We start from the raw sequence: 16945 nt of genomic DNA, 5'->3' as shown, positions 1-16945 counted from the left end.
TCAGGACTTAGGATTTTCCATGACTATTTCTTTTTCCTCTCTTCTAAAAAATTTATTGGGTTTTACCTTAGACCTATTAGGAAGAGGTAAGTAAGAATGGCTACATTCCCTGCCAGAGTATGTGCTCGGCACCATTACTGTGTATTCTCCAACTCCCCAAGGAAAGTCTTCAGGGCCATCCGTAAGAGCTTCAGAGTGTACTGAACTCTGTAATAGTTCACCTGAAGTCGACGCAGCTACGGAATGACAGGAACACTCCCAGTGTCTGCTCGGGTTTCATGCTTTAACTCCAAGGCCGACAACAGAGGGGGTACCCAGTGTTGTGAATGCCGTCAGGGCGCTGAGGGCTGTGCTTTACAACGGTCTCATGGGAATGTTTTTAAAGTAAAAACCAAAAGCTGGAACATATTTTTGATAGTTTTTTAATCTTAAACGTTAAAATAAATATTCAACTGCCCTTTTAAAAAAATCCATGTATCACTGCTGTTTCAATCAAACTATAACAGTCATATTCACTTAAATGATCCAATTTTAAAAGCCATCCAATTAAATTAGAGCATACGATGGGCTGTTTTTCTCACTTTCAATTTCCTTTTCATACATCAGTATGGGATCCTTATACCGTAAGACGGGGGAGTGGTGTTCACTGGTAAAAGTCTAGCCTCCCATGTGGGAGACTAGAGTTTGATTCCCACTCAGTACACTTCATGCACAGCCACACCTGTCTCTCAGTGGAGTCTTACATGTGGCTATGACGTGGAACAAGTTTTGGCAGACTGAAATAAACTAAGAAGGACATGCAAACATTATTTTGACTCCAAACCAGCCAATGAAAACCTTTATGAACCACACTCTCCTGACCTGCACCTGACCATGGTGAAAGTACAGGACTCAGAAGAGTTTCAATCCATTGTCCATGGAGTCACCATGAGCCAAGAGCCACCTCAAGGACAAGTAAAAGCAATGGCAACGCACTATAAAAGGTAAGACGTGCTGTTATTTATTCACTTCCTTGCATGAATATCAAAGTTTCAAATATATTCAAGGGCAAGAAGTGCAATAATAAAAGAGCAAGAGTAAGGTATAAGAAAAAGAAGACATGTTTTACTAAAAAAGAACCACCACCACCTCTCAGAACCCCACTGCCATTGAGTGGATTGAGACTCGGCCACACAGCAGGGCAGAGCAGAACTGCTCCATAAGGTCTCTGAGATGATACATCTTCCTGGGGACAAACAACCTCATCTTCCTCCTGCACAGTGGCTGGGGGTTCGAGCTGCGAATCCGGCAGTCATGCAGCCCGATGCTTGACCCCTGCGTCGGGGCTTTAATACGGGTTGGTTTGTTTGCAACTTACAGGGAGTCGCCAGACAACTAATTCCGACTCTCCTCCTTCTCCTCGGAAGGACTCATTTTACATCATATACTTTAACAAATACGTGTATGTGCGGCAGACAGGAAGTCTGGATTCAGTTGTTTTTCAAATCTTTAAAATAGCATCTTTAAAATAATTTTTTGCATGCCCTACAGATTTTTTGGCAGGGCAACTTTGTCCTATTTCAAAAGCTTTTCTGAATTTGAAAAACCACAATTACTGTTTTCATCCTGTCATGTCAAAATTCTTAGGCACTATTAAGGCTGCTCTTTATTTCCTATGCGCACCAACCTTGACATGCTTAAAGGGCTTGGATTTGCATTTAGTCACAAAAACACCAAGAGCCACAAAAGGGAAGCAATTCAGCCAAATCCTCACATGGTCAGGATAAAGCTCTGGGAATTAAAAATACATGCCTTGATTTTCCTAAGATAGAAAAAAAATACTTATCCAAACAAATATTTTATCTGTGTTTATTTTTTTTCTTAGCACACGTAGCCTAATAGCCCAAACAACAAAGCTACTTTCAGCGTAGGTTAGCAGGGTGATCTGTCAGTAAGTTACAATACAAGCAACGACCCTTAAACCACGGGAAAAGTGCTCCACTCTACAAGTTAATGGACAATGATTTATTGTGGGCATGGAAGTTTGTAAATGTAAAATAGTGAACACCAAATTAGTTTAAAATGTAGGTAAGATGGAGAGAAAAGGATGTGTCCTTATCTGGAGGGAAGAAGGGTAATCAAAGCAAAAGACTTATGAAAACAACTAATCAACGGACTAACAGACCATAAAAAACAGTCTTCAAAACCCTCAGACCTGAAGAACTAGATGGTGACCAGCTTCCACTCCCAGCTGCTCTAAAAAGAATCACGTTAGAACAGCAGTTCTTGACCTGTGGGTCCTGACCCCTTTGGGGGTCGAACAAACCTTTCACAGGGGTTGTCCAATTCATAACAGTAGCAAAATGACAATAATGAAGTAGCAATGAAAATAATTTTATGGTTGGGGGCCACCACAACATGAGGAACTGTATGAAAGGGTCGCGGCATTAGGAAGGTTGAGAACCACTGCATTAGAAGGTCCTGGATAGAGTGGGAGACAACTGTGGACTAAAATTCAAAATAATAAGAGCCCATGAGGGGCTGGCCCGAATCCCAACTTTGTGCACAGCGCTCCCTCCCTGCAGAAGAATTCACTTCAGAGGGCAGCACTGAAGCTACAGCTCAGGGAAAGAAACATTTCTGATCAGAGCACACAGGAGCAAATGAAGGAGGAGGAAGAAAGAGTGGAACACATCCTGATCCACCAAGCCCTGAGGACGATATTCCCACTCAGAGCAGCCAATCCACAGAGAAGACCAGAGGGCCAGCCCCACTACGAGTCATGACGACCCTCACTGACCCATAGTGTTATGGGGGACAACACTGGAGACACTGTGCAGGAATTGCACCTGATCTGACCCACCACACTGAAGCGAAACACTAAGGATGTGCAACAGAACAGCAAGGGGAACAGAACAACGAAGTCCCCAGGGGATACCAAAAATAGACGTTGGAGGGCATGGCACCCCATCAGACTCAACCGAAAACATTCCTAAAGGTTAACAAATAGACCTTGAACTATTTACAGGCTTTTCTTTTTAGTGTCCTTGGTTTTGTTGCTGGTTTGTTTTCTTTTGTTGCTTTGTTTTGCTCTGTCTTGTTTTTTGTGCATATCATTATCTCTGCAAATCTATCTATATAAGATAGGTGGAATAAACAATCTGGAGGAGAAAGCAATGGGACTGAAGGTTCCAGGGGGACATCAAAGGGGGGAAGTGAGGGAAGGGAAGTGGGTGTTAACAACCCCAGGGACAAAGGAACAACAAATGATCCGAAATTGGTAGTGAGGAGGGTGTAAGAGGCCTGGTACAGTTTGATCAAGGGCAATGTAACCCAGAGGAATTACTGAAACCCAAATGAAGGCTGAACATGATAGTGAGACAAGAGGAAAGTAAAAGGAAATAGTGGAAAGAACTAGGAGGCAAAGGGCATTTATAGAGGTCTAAGTACAGGCATGTACATATGTAAATATATTTATATATGATGAAGAAATAGATCCATGTGCATACATCTATAGGTTTAATATTAAGGTAGCAGATGTACATTGGGCCTCTATTCAAGTATTCCCTCAATGCAAGAACACTTTGTTCTATTAAACTGGCATTCTATGATGCTCACCTTCTGACATGATCCATGAAGACAAATGGGTGCATAAGCAAATGTGGTGAAGAAAGCTGATGGTGCCCGCTTATCAAAAGATATAGCATCTGAAGTCGTAAAGGCTTAAAGGCCATCTATCTGAGAAGCAACAAAGCCCACATGAAAGCACCACACCAGCCTGTGTAATCATGTGGTGTCCATAGGATCAGGTATCAGGCGTCAAAGAACAAAAAAATCATATAATTGTGAATGGGGGGGAGTGCGGAGTGGAGACCCAAAGCCCATCTGTAGGCAACTTGACATCCCCTTACAGAAGGGTCGTGGGGAGGAAACTAGCCAGTCATGGTGCAGTATAGCATTGATGAAACATACAACTTTCCTCTAGTTCTTAAATGCTTCCTAACCCCCCTCCCCCCCCAACTATCATGATCTCAATTCTACCTTACAAATCCGGCTAGACCAGAGCATGTACACAGGTACAGATCAGCGCTAGAAACACGGAATCTGACACACATAAACCCCTCAGGACCAATAATGAGGGTAGCGATACCAGGAGGGGAAGGGGAAGGTGGGATAGAAAGGGGGAACCAATCACAAGGATGTACATATAACCCACTCCTTGGAGGATGGACAAGAGAAAAGTGGGTAAAGGGGACATTGGACAGTGTAAGACATGATAAAATAATAATTTACAAATTATCAAGGGTGAGGGAAGGAGGGAGAGAGGGGGAAAATGAGGAGCTGATACCAAGGGGTCAAGTAGAAAGAAAATGCTTTGAGAATGATGATGGCAACACATGTACAAATGTGCTTGACACAATGGATATATGTATGGATTGTGATAAGAGTTGTACAAGCCCCAATAAAATTACTTACACAATAAATAAAAGAGACCAGGCTTCCTGGTTGAACAGTATGCTGGAATCACCAAGACTAATACCTGTTGCCCCTCAGGACTAGCACTGAACTCATTTCCACGTTAGAGTAATCAACTATCTGAGAGCAAAGGTAAGATTTACCTTAAAACAAAACCCAGAAGTTAGAGAAGAAGAAGGGCTGGAAACAGGAAGTGCAAGGGTACACTGAGGGGACTGCAGCGATGAGCTGAATCCAAATGGGTACGAACTGTTGAATGGAGAATTAACGTCTGGCTCGGTGACCCTCCAAATTCACAAAACTGAAAAAATGAAAAAAGACAGGGACAGGAAGACCACAAAAGTAACCACTTGAGATTTTTTCAAGACATTTATCTTGTGTTGTAAACATTCAAAGATAAAGGAGAACTAGCCCATACATATGAAGGTAAGTAAAAAAGTACTGCTTCAAGAAAAAAAAAGTATTGCCACAAATCAATGGAACCTTTCTTGAACCAAAATGTCAACCTGCGACACTCCTGCTTTTCAACAGTAGGCAGGTACACTTCTGAGGAGGTGCCCCTCCCTCCAACCTGCCCTAGAGGAACGCTGGTGACAGAGAGGGCTGCTAACCACAACCACAAACGCAGGACATGCGAACATTATTTCAAACATGCTGTTTTACAAAGCCTGGGAAGATGTGAGCAACAGCCACCGGCAGCTCACCACTGGGCAGCGGTTTGAAACCGCTAGCCGCTGCGCAGGAGAAAGAGGAGGAAACCGACACAGGCAGCTCCACTCTGTGCGATGGGGCCACTAGGAGTCAGACTCAGCTCAATGGCAGTGGTTTTTTTAACCCTATCCTGGGGAATCCTGAGCTTTTCCATTTGTCCTCGTTGTTAGAACCAGTTCCATCTTGCAGTGAGTCTAGCAACATCAGAAGCCAACACTGCGCACTTCCATGGCAAGCCCCAAGTGCTGCTAAGTTTGAGCTCACGGCTGCAGTCGGCGTCTCAACCAGCTCCTTGACGCTCACGCTCTTTTTTTGCTGACCTTCCACTAGAAACTGGCCTCTTCTGATAACATGTCCACAGCATGTGTGATGTCGTCTCTTCTAAGGAGCATGCTGGTTGCTGCCTCGTCCAAGGCAGATGTGCCGGCTCTTCCGGCAGTCCACGGCATTTTCGGTATCCCTCACCAACAACGTAACTCCAATGCATCCATTCCTCTTCAGGCCAACTTTCACATGATGTGAGGTGACTGAAAATATGGCAGCCTGGGTCAGGCGCACCTTGTCTTCAAAGGGACATCGCTGCTCTTCCACACTTGAAGGAGTTCTTGTGCACCAGATTTGTCCAAATGCGACACACTGTTTGAGTTCCTGCCTGCTACTTCCACGACACTGACTATGGATCCAAGCAAAACGAACATTTTGACAACTTTAATCTTTTCTTCCATTTATACCATGTCACAGAGCACCTACAGACTGTGAAACAAATGGGTAACATGCTGGATACGGAGCTAATCTAAAACTTACAGAAAACTTCAACACATTGATAACACAGGCAAATAACCCAATTAAAAAATGGGCAGAGGACATGAATAGACACTTCATCAAAGAGGGCATTTGGCTAACGAACACAGGAAGAAATGCTCCTAAGCAGTCATTAGAGAGATGCAGCAAGTCAAAACAGCTACCATCTCGCCCCAGAAATAATAGCCAAGTTTAAAAACAACCGATGCTGAGAAGAATGTGTAGAGACCAGACCCTGAGACCATGAAATGGCACCATCACTGTGGAAAACAGTATGGCATTTCTTCAGATGTTGGAAATAGAAATACCGTATGATCCAGCAACCCAACTACTAGAAATCCATCAGCGCGAAAGAACGTCTGTGACACAAAGTGCAGTACCACCACAACAAAAGGGAGGTAAACACACACACAAGGAAATACCACATGACCTAAGAAATAATGATGAATCTGCAAAACACTCCATAACATGAGTAACTATAGAGGATAGTATGCTGAGTAAGACGAGTCCATCGCTAAAGACTGCTGGACTCATATGAGACCACTACGTAGAAGAGTCAAGAAAAAGTTTACAGGCTTTCTGTGCAGGTGCCCAAGGGCAGGAGGAGAAGGCTGGTAAACCACTCGGGAGAGGGCTGGCACGCATTAACCTGGGCGAAGGGAAGGGAAAGGTGGTAGACAATACGGAGGGTTCAGCAGCAGCTGACCAAGGCAGAGGAAGACCTGCAGGAGCACGAGAGTTGACCGCAGCAGCGGCGATGGCTTAGGCCGTTTCTGCTAGCCTTACGACTCAAACAAGATCACCTGTCTTTGAAAAAAAGGAAGGAAAACTAGTCTTTCTCAAAGACTTTGTTTCTGAAAACACAATGAAATATTTTCCAGGTATTCAAGTTATAATGTTTCAGTAACTGTGGTAGGCAGAATAATGAACTACCAAAAATGTCGGTTCTAATCGCCAGAACTTGTGAATATGTCACCTTCTGTGTTAGACAGGGTTCTCTAGAGAAACAAAACCAGGACAGGAATAATTTTACATATATTTAGGTAGATGATAGATAGATAGACAGACATAAGAAATAAGCCATTAATTAATCTCTAAAGCAGTACAAATGGCTCAGTGCAACTCACTTCCGCGAGACAACTAGTACACCGGCAGTCCTTCCAGTCTGGAGGGCCACCAGGTAGTCCTCCGTGGAGCACTTCAGGCTATCCGGGCACAGGCAGCAAACAGCAAGCAGGTCACCTACAGTCAGCCAGATGACAGGGTCTGACAGTCCCCAGTTGAAGAGATGTACCTTCTGGTAGTGTGGCGAAGCAGGTCTTGAAAGAGCCACAGGTTACAGCGACAAGGTCCATGGGTAGGTGTCCCACAGGCAGTGGAGCAAATGGAGGCACAGAACCAGCAATGGAGGCACACTCTTCCGATGGTCAAAGGGCCAGAGCTGAGGCTCGCTGAGCCATTTCTCTCTCCGCCCTTCAATTAATCTCATGTTCATTGGCCATGTTGGCACAACAAACCTACCTATCACGGCCCAGGGGTCCTCAAACTATGGCCTTCAGGCCACCTGCGGCCTTCCGAGGACATTTATCTAGCCCGCCAGGTGTTTTTGCTCCTTTTGTTTTCTTACTTCAAGATTTATGTGCAGTGTGCATAGGAATTTGTTCTTTTTTTTTTTTTTAAACTATATTCCGGCCCTCCAACGGGTCTGAGGCACAGACTGGTCCCCTGTTTAAAAAGTTTGAGGACCCCTGTATCACACCTTTGGTGGTAAAAGATTTTGGAAATGTTCTAAAGCTAAGGAATTTAACTTGAGGACCTTATCCTGATTGTTCCGGTGGACTGAATCAACTCATGTGACTGCTTAAAACAAGGTCACAGAAAGACGTGATGAGAGAAGAGTCAGAGAGATGCAATGTTACTGGCTTTGAAGACAGAGAAAGCGGGCCACAAGCAAGGGCTGTAGGCAGCCTCCAGGAGCTAGCAAAGAAAGAAAACCATTTCTCCTCCTGAGTCTCTAGCAGGCACACAGCCTTGAAGAACTTGGATTTTACCCAAATGGTACCTGCATCAGACTTTGGTCTCACAGAACTGTAAGATAATAAATTGTTCTGTTTTCAGTCATACTTTTGAAATAATTTGTTATGTTACTCTCGCTGCTATTGAGTCAATGCCAACTTACAGAGACCCTGTAGGACCGGATAGAACTGCCCTGTGAATTTCTGAGACTGTAACTCTTTATGGAAGTAGAAAGCCTCGCCTTTCTCCAATGAGCAGCTGGTGGTTTTGAACTGCTAACCCTGAAGATTGCAGCTCAACAGGGAACCAATATACTACTAATACTCCATAATTTGTTATAGCAGCATCAAAAAGCAATACAGGAGGCAGCACGCTTTTTGATAGACAGTAGCTGATTCACTTATTCGCAAAAAAAAGAATTTCCTTTAGGAGAATATGAGATGTCCTGTTTAAATGTAAAATTTGCCTACTGAACTAGTATAATTCAAAGTAGTGTCTTACGGAAAATACGTAAATGCACACAGGTAGTTCCTGACATAACATGTGAGTTATGATCGACTAACTGCACCTCAGAGTTTCCTTTCGCTTTTTTTGTACACCTTATCATTAATAATATGCACTACAAACAATGCTGTAGAGTGTAACTTGCTGGTTGTCATCATCGCTAAGTTCATATGTAATGTTTACAACATCCAAAGCCAAATAAAGATCAAATTTATAACATACTTATAATAGAAGAAATCATAAAAGCAAAACAAAGAAGTCCATCAGAAATGACTATGACAGAGGTATTAGAATAGTATTCTATGGCAAGTCGTACAACATCTGTATTTTAAATCCATCTGAAACCATTAAGAGAACAACCAATGTTAAATGTTACAGATGGGTGAGTCATCAAAATCCCATGCAACCCAGCTCTCCCATGACCACCCCTACTTCTTCCTGTAATACTCACTCAATGAACTCCTGTTTACACTGCTGTAGTATCTCACACGTCTGCTGAATTTCTTGTTCACTCAGAAGCACCAGCATCCCTATAGTTAAGTGAAGCTTTTTGGGATTCTGGAAAATGCTGGCATCAACTCCACGATCCTGTTAATCAAAAGTAGAAAATAAGAAATTCGGCCTACCCAAAATAAACAATCCTGAAGAGAAAACAATGGGACTGACAGTTCCAGGGGACAAGGTAGAGGGGGAAGTGGGGGAAAGGAGGGGGGAAAGAACAAACCCAGGGACAAGAAAACAACAAGAGATCTAAAATCAATGGCAAGGAGGGTGTAGAACACCTGATGGGGTTTGATCAAGTGTAATGTGGCTGAGAATAATTCAAATGAAGGCTGAACATGATAGTGGGACAGGAGGAACGTACAAGGAAATAGAAGAAAGAACTAGGAGGCAAAAGACATTTATAGAGGTATAAATACAGGCATGTACATATGTAAATATATTAATTATAACAATAGGAATATAGGTCTATGTACATATATGTTAAGTATTAAGGTAGCAGACAGACCTTGGGCCTCTACTCAAGTCCTCCCTCAACACAAGAACACTTTGCTCTAATAACCTGGCATTCTGTGATGCTCACCTTCCCAACATGATCGTTGAAGACAAATGGGTGCATAAGCAAATGGGGTGAAGAAAGCTAGTGGTGATAGTGTCTGGGGTCTTAAAGACTTGGAGTTAAACAAGCAGCCATCTGGCAGGGAAGCAAAAAAAATCCACATGGAAGAAGCACACCACCCTTGTGTGATCACAAGATATCAACAGAATCTGGCATTAGAAGACCCAAAGTAATCAATCATTACAATGTGGACACCGAAAGCCTATCTATAGACAACTGTACATCCCCTCACAGAAGGATCACAAAAAAGGGACAAGCCAGCCAGGGTGCAGTATAGCACCAATGAAACACACAACATTCCCCTAGTTCCTTAAGGCTTCCTGCCCCCCCACTATCAAGATCCCAATTCTACCTTACAAATCTGGTTAGAGCAGAACATGTACACTGGTACAGGTAAGAGCTCTTGACACACAGAATCCAGTACAGATAAACCTCTCAGGAACAATACTGGAAGTACCGATGAGGGTAGGGAGAATGTGGGGGGAGAAGGGGGAGAAAGGCGGAACTGATTGCAATGATTGACATATAATCCCTCTTCCCCCTCCCCCAAGGGGGACGAACAACAGAAACATGGGTGAAAGGAGACAGCGGGTGGTGTACAATATGAAAATAATAGTAATTTATAATTTATCAAGTGTTCATGAGGGTGAGAGGGTAGGGGAAGGAGGGGAAAAAAGAGGAGCTGATACCAAGGGCTCAAGAAAGAAAATGTTTTGAAAATGATGATGGCAACATATGTACAAATATGCTTGACACAATGGATGGATGGATTGTTTTAAGAGCTGTAAGAGTCCCCAATAAAATGATTTATTAAAAGAAAAGAAATTCAGGCTACCAAACACATCGATCATAACTTTAAAACAAAGGGAATGGGACTAGAAGAGAAATCCTGTGACTGTTTATAGACTGTGACGACCACCCATTTCACTGAACAACTCGTGGAGACACCGTGGAATGAAAACCAAAACTGCTGTGTGAACCGTCACCGAAAACACAGTAAGATATTATGTAAAGAAAGAAAAGAAACTCGGACCACACAAGAAGACATGACAGCCAGATAGAATGGCAGGGCACAGGAAAAAGAGACAGAGAATACCATGAAATGGCTTGACATATGATGGATGTATGGATTGTGCTAAGAGTTGTACGAGCCCCCAATAAAATGATTTAAAAAAAAGAAGAAACTGTTCTAAAGTTGAGTGTAGAGATGATTGTACAACACTTCTTAATATGACTGAACTACTGAATTGTATGATCTGTGAATTATATGCCAATAAAACTATTTTAATGCAATATATATATGCCATTAAATGTAAGTTCCGAGAACACCTTTGCTCCTCACAAATTATTAGTTCCCATTATTATTAAACCTCAAATTAGTTTCCAAATTATTCGACACATGTTCAGTCTCCCTAAAGAATAACATACTCTTTATTTAAAAACAAACAAACAGGGCTTATGAATACTCTATCAACCATGCACAAAGCACAGAAGATACACTAGATGACTGGGACCTCATAAAAAGTTACCAAAGACTTCACCAAACAGTACAAAGAGAACTTCTGAACGTGGAGGCCCTCACAAAGATTGAACCTCAGATGAATTCCCTCTGACTACATGGGATAGGTAGGTTTGTTGTGCCAACACGGCCAATGAACACATGTGAGATTAGTTGAAGGGCGGAGAGAGAAATGGCTCAGCGAGCCTCGCCTTTCTTTTTCTTGCTCTTTGATCATCAGACCAGTGTGCGGCTGCCTTGCTTGTTCTGTGCCTCCATTTGCAAGCTACACTACCTGTGGGAGGCCTAACCCGTGGACTGTGTCACTGTACCTTGAGGTTCCTTCAAGACCACACTATTGGAATTTACATCTCTGGAGCTGAGGACTGTCAGACCCTGTCATCTGGCTGACTGTTGGTGACCTGCTTGCTGTTGGCTGCCTGTGCCTGGATAGCCTGAAGTGCTCCACGGAGGACTACCCACGGCCCTCCAGACTTGAAGGACTGCCAGTGTCTCACAACTGTCTCACGGGAGTGAGTTGCACAGAGCTATTTATACTACTTTATAGACTAGTTAACTGTTTATTTCTTTCGTATCTATCAATCTATATAAAGACATACAAAATTATTCACGTCCTGTTTTGTTTCTCTACAGAACCCTGTTGAGGGATGTGAAAACAACCTTGCTATCAGTCAGAGAGCATCATAAAGTTGATAATGGCAGTTATAGTGAGGTTAAAATATACTATCACTTGATTCCCCTTTTCACTCGTTTAAAAGTTGTTCCAGTTTAAAAACAAAAAAGTGACAAGTGAATACACCTGGGTTAAGCCTCCAGCGAATCCCCTCTGCTCACAGACCAAGAATGGACACAGCCTTGATCGTGCAGCATGCCATGGAAACTGGATCACGGCAGATGCTGTTAGGTTAATATTGAACACCTATCATTTGATCTTTTTGATCCACTTTAAGCTTTTTCTGGCTTTTAGTATTTTCTACTTCCTTTTGATTGAAGTTTTTTCCATTTTGATTTGTTATTGTTATTGATTTTTTGTTTGTTTTCTTATATGTTTTGCTGTGTATGAAATCCAGGATAGCTAAATCTATAGAGAAAGTAACTGGATTTGGAGAGCAGATGCCTTGAAAATGATGAGGGCAAAGAATGTACAGATGTGCTTTATACAACTGATATATGTATGGATTGTGATAAGAGTTGTATGAGCCCCTAATAAAATGATTGAAAAGTAACTGGATTAATGGTTCCTCGGGGGTGTGGCAGGGGAGGTTGAGGGAATGGGGAACTAATAACAAGGAATACAAGGAGGAAGAAAATGTTCCAAAATTAATTGTAGTAAACTTTTCTTTATAGAATTAAACCACTGAATTGTACCATATGTAAAGTATTTACTAATAAATTTTTTTCTAAAATAGCATGTAAACATCACAGAAAACATTGGCACATCAAAAACACAAACAATCCAATTAAGATATGAGCTGAGGACAGGAACGGACCAGCAGAGAAGACAGTCATACAACCACAAAGACCTGAAGAAATGCTGGTGATTATTGCCTATTCAGACTCACTGTCAGTAAGTCAATTCTGAGTTAGAGTGACCCTGTAGGACCGAGAGATGCCTGCTTAGTTTCCCAGACTTCACATCATTATGGCAACAGTCAGCTTCCCTTCCACCTGTGGAGAGTTGATGGGGACGAACAGCTCACCCTACAGCAAGCAGCTCAATGAGCAGCCATCTATGCCATCGTGACTGCCTCCACTAGCCATCGGGGGGTGGTGGATGCCGTTGAGTTAGTGCCGACCCACAGTGGCCCTGTGCACAACAGAACAAAACATTGCCTAGTCTTGTGCCATCCTCACAACTGTTCCTATACAGGAGCTCATTTTGGAAGCCATGATGGGAATCCATCTCCTTGAGAGCCTTTCTCTTTTCACTGCCGCTCCACTTTACCAAACATGATGTCCTTCCCCAGAGGTTGGTCTCCTGACAACATGTCCAAAGTGCGTGAGATACAGTCTCGGCATTTTTGCCTCCAAGGAGCACTCTGGCCGTACTTCTTCCATGATAGATCAATTGGTCCTTTTAGCAGTCCATGGTACTTTCAATATTCTTCTCCAGAATCAGAATGCAAAAGCATCAATTCTTCAGTCTGCCTTACTCAACGTCCAATTGTCGCATGTATATAGACAATGAAAATCCCTGGCTTGGGTCAGGTGCACCTTAGTCATCAAAGGAACATCCTGACTTTTCAGTCCTCTAAAGAGGTCCTGTACAGCAGATTGACCTACTGCAACTCATCTTCTGATCTCCTCATTGCTGCTTCCATGAGCACTGATTGTGGATCCCACCAAGACAAAATCCTTGACAATGGCCATCTCTGTTCATCCTGTTCTATGGATCCAGTTGTGAGGAATTTGGTTTTCTTTACCTTGAGTTGTAATCCATATTGATCTTCATCAGCAAGTGCTCCAAGTCTTCCTCACTTTCCGCAAGCAAGGTTCCGTCATCTGCGTATCACAGGTTGCTGTAAGTCGGCCTCTAATCCTGATGCCACAGTTTTCTTCATATATTTCAGCTTCTAAGATTATTTGCTCACCATACAGATTGAATACAGCTATGATGTACACCTTCCCGGATTTTAAACCATGCTATTTTCTCTTGGTCTGTTTGCAAAACTGCCTCTTGACCCGTGTATGAGTTCCGCCTGAGCACAAGGAAGCGTTCTGGAATTCCCATTCTTCCCAAAGTTGTCCATATTTGAAAGCATTGGGATAGTCAAATAAAACACAAGGAAACATCTTTCTGGTAGTCTCTGCTTTCAACCAAGATCCATCTGACATCAGCAATGATATCCCTTGTTCCATGCCTCTTCTGAATATGGCCTGAACTTCTGGAAGGTCTCAGTCAATTAACAGCTGCAACCATTGTTGGTTGATCTCAGCAAAATTTTACTTGCATGTGATATCAATATATTGTTCTACAATCTACAAAGTATTTTGGTTCACCTTTCTTTGGGTAGGTACAAATATGGGCCTTTTCCAGTTAGCTGTCCATGTAGCTGTCTTCCAAATTTCCTGGCAGAGACGAGTGAGCGCTCCCAGTGCTCCATCAGCTTGTTGAGACAGTTCAGTGGGTATTCCGTCCATTCCTGGAGCTTTGTTTTTGGCTGTTTTCAGTGCAGCTTGAATGTCTGCCTTTAACATCTTCAGTTCTTGCTCACATGCTACCTCCTGAAACGGACTGTCTACTAGTTATTGTTGGTACACTGTGTGTGTTTCATTCGCCATTAGAGAGATGCAAATAAAAACAACAACAATACCATCTTATCCCATTAAGCGCAAACTTCAAAAAACAGAAAACAGGAACCCTCAGACCCCGCTGGTGGGACTGTAGAGCAGCTCAACTCTTGTGGAAAACAGTATGGCCTTTTCTTTAAAAGCTGGAAATACAAACACCCTATTTTTCAGCAGTTAAGGTACTAGGAATATACCCTTGAGAAATAAGAGAGCACAGGCACAAAGAGATACATACACTCATGTTCACTGTAGCGCTGTTATCAAGAAGCGAGAAACAACTACAGTGACCATCAGCACGTGAATGGATAAATGAACGACAGTACATACACAGTGGGATACTACCATAGCATTACAGACTGTGAATACTTCATAACTTGGGTGAACCTAAAAGACATTATGCATAGTGAGATTAGTCAATCACCATCCCTTCACAGAAGGGTTGTGGGGAGTAAAGGAGCCAGTCAGGGTGCAGTATAGCAGCGATGAAACATCTAACTTTCCTTTAGTCCTTAAATGCTTCCTTCCCCACGCTATCATGATCCCAATTCTACCTTACAAATCCGGCTAGACCAGAGGATGGATGTACACTGGTACAGATAAGAGCTCACACGCAAGGAATTCAGGACAGAGAAACCCCTCAGGACCAATAATAAAAGTAGCGATACCAGGAGAGTAAAGAGAAGGTGGGGTGGAAAAGGGGAACTGATCACAACCCCCTTCCTACGGGATGGACAACATATAACCCCCTTCCTGGGGAATGGACAACAGAAAAGTGGGTGAAGTGAGACATCTGACAGTGTGAGATATGACAAAATAATAATAATTTATAAACTATCAAGGGTGAGGGAGGGTAGGAGAGGGAGGGGAAAATGAGTTGATACCAAGGGCTCAAGTAGAAAGCAAATGTTTTGAGAATGGTGAGGGAAACAAATGTACAAATGTGCTTGACACAATGGAGTATACATGGATTATGATAAAAACTGTACGAGCCCCCAATAAAATGATTTTTTTAAAATTAGTCAATCACAAAACAACAAATACTGCATGACACCAATACTGTAAAAAGTCCAGAAAAGATTTACATATAGGAAGGGAAAAAACAACATTCTTTAAGGTTACAAGGGGTGTGAGGGGAAAAGAGAATACCAAATCACCAAGGAAAAGGTAGATACATATTAACATGGATGAAAGGAAAGCAATATATAATAAGGGGGGGGTTAGCACTACATGATAAAGGAAAAAGATGACCCCAGGAGGAGCAGAAGAGTTAAGGGAAACAAACGTAGTGCTCCGACAAATTCATCCAATCTTTAACTTCAATCATCTTCAAGTGGATAGTCAATACTACTATACCCAATAATATAGGATGGATTTAACAGATGCTATGTCTACATATGTATTGAAATGTGCTGCAAAGACTTTCATGGCTATAGTAGAACATGTCGTCCTTCAGTGCCACTGAGTTGACTCTGACTCACAGTAATCTATGTACAACCAACAGAACAAAACACTGCGGGTCCTGCGATTTCTCACAACCACTTCTGTCCTTGAGACCTTTGTTGTGGTCACTGCGTCCGTCAGCTCCTGGACCCTCTTACTTGACCAGAGCTTCCCTAAGAAGAAACCAGGAGAACTAGAGGGCACACAGCTGCCACTTCAGACGACTGAAAGGTCCTCACAGAGGAGGTCCTGGGTAGAGTAAGGGGGTGGGAGGTAGGGGTGGGGGAAGGGGACCAAACTCAAAATAACAAAAAAGATCATAGAGATTGGTGGTACCTTTATCATGGATTGAACTGTGTGCCCCAAAATATGTGCCACATTGGCTGGCCCATGAGTCTCTGGTTTGACTATTATGTGGTAATGTAATGTGGCAGTTACATAAGGATTCCCTATGATGTGATCTGATGTGATAAGGATTAAGTGTGGATAAAAAAATTCTTTTTAACTCACTGTCACTGAGTCAATTCTGACTCAAAGCAAATCACTAGGACAGGCTTTTTTTCATCTGCTTTCTACTTGAGCCCTTAGTACCAGCTCCTAATTTTTCCCCTCCCTCCCCTACCTTCCCTCCCTCACGAACCTTTGATAATTTATAAATTATTATTATTTTGTCATGTCTTACATTGTCCGACATCTCCCTTCATCCACTTTTCTGTTGTCCATCCCCCAGGGAGGGTGTTATATGTAGATCATTGTACTCTGTTCCCTCTTTCTACCCCTACCTTCCTTCCACCCTCCCGATGTCGCCACTCTCACCACTGGTCCTGCAGGATTCATCTGTCCTGGATTCCCTGTGTTTCTAGTTCCTATCTGTACCAGTGTACATCCTCTGGTCTAGCCGGATTTGTTAGGTAGAATTGGGATCATGATAGTGGGGGGAGGAAGCATTAAAAACTAGAGGAAGGTTGTATCTTTTTTTTTTTTTTCAAAGAGGAAACAAAGCAAGTTTGTTGTCTTGGAGTTTGGGGCGATGGTGCAGCAGGGAGCGTTCTTGCTGAGACGGCAAACTGGGGGTCAATAGAAAAGGC

General features: G+C 42.7%; 1 protein-coding gene across 2 annotated transcripts in view; it reads right to left on the bottom strand.

Moving 5' to 3' along the window:
* ASCC1 (activating signal cointegrator 1 complex subunit 1) overlaps window positions 1-16945 on the bottom strand; it is a 126296-nt gene that overhangs the window by 57067 nt on the left and 52284 nt on the right. For both annotated transcript variants that reach the window (XM_075534785.1, XM_075534786.1), the window contains exon 6: window positions 8939-9075. In XM_075534785.1, coding sequence (XP_075390900.1) covers window positions 8939-9075 — 137 coding nt within the window. The remainder of the gene's footprint in view (window positions 1-8938; window positions 9076-16945) is intronic.

This window comes from Tenrec ecaudatus, chromosome 16 (assembly GCF_050624435.1).
Source record: "Tenrec ecaudatus isolate mTenEca1 chromosome 16, mTenEca1.hap1, whole genome shotgun sequence".
NCBI lineage: Eukaryota > Metazoa > Chordata > Mammalia > Afrosoricida > Tenrecidae > Tenrec > Tenrec ecaudatus.
Note: the sequence above shows the minus strand (reverse complement) of the source record. Positions and strands in the feature narration are given on the sequence as shown.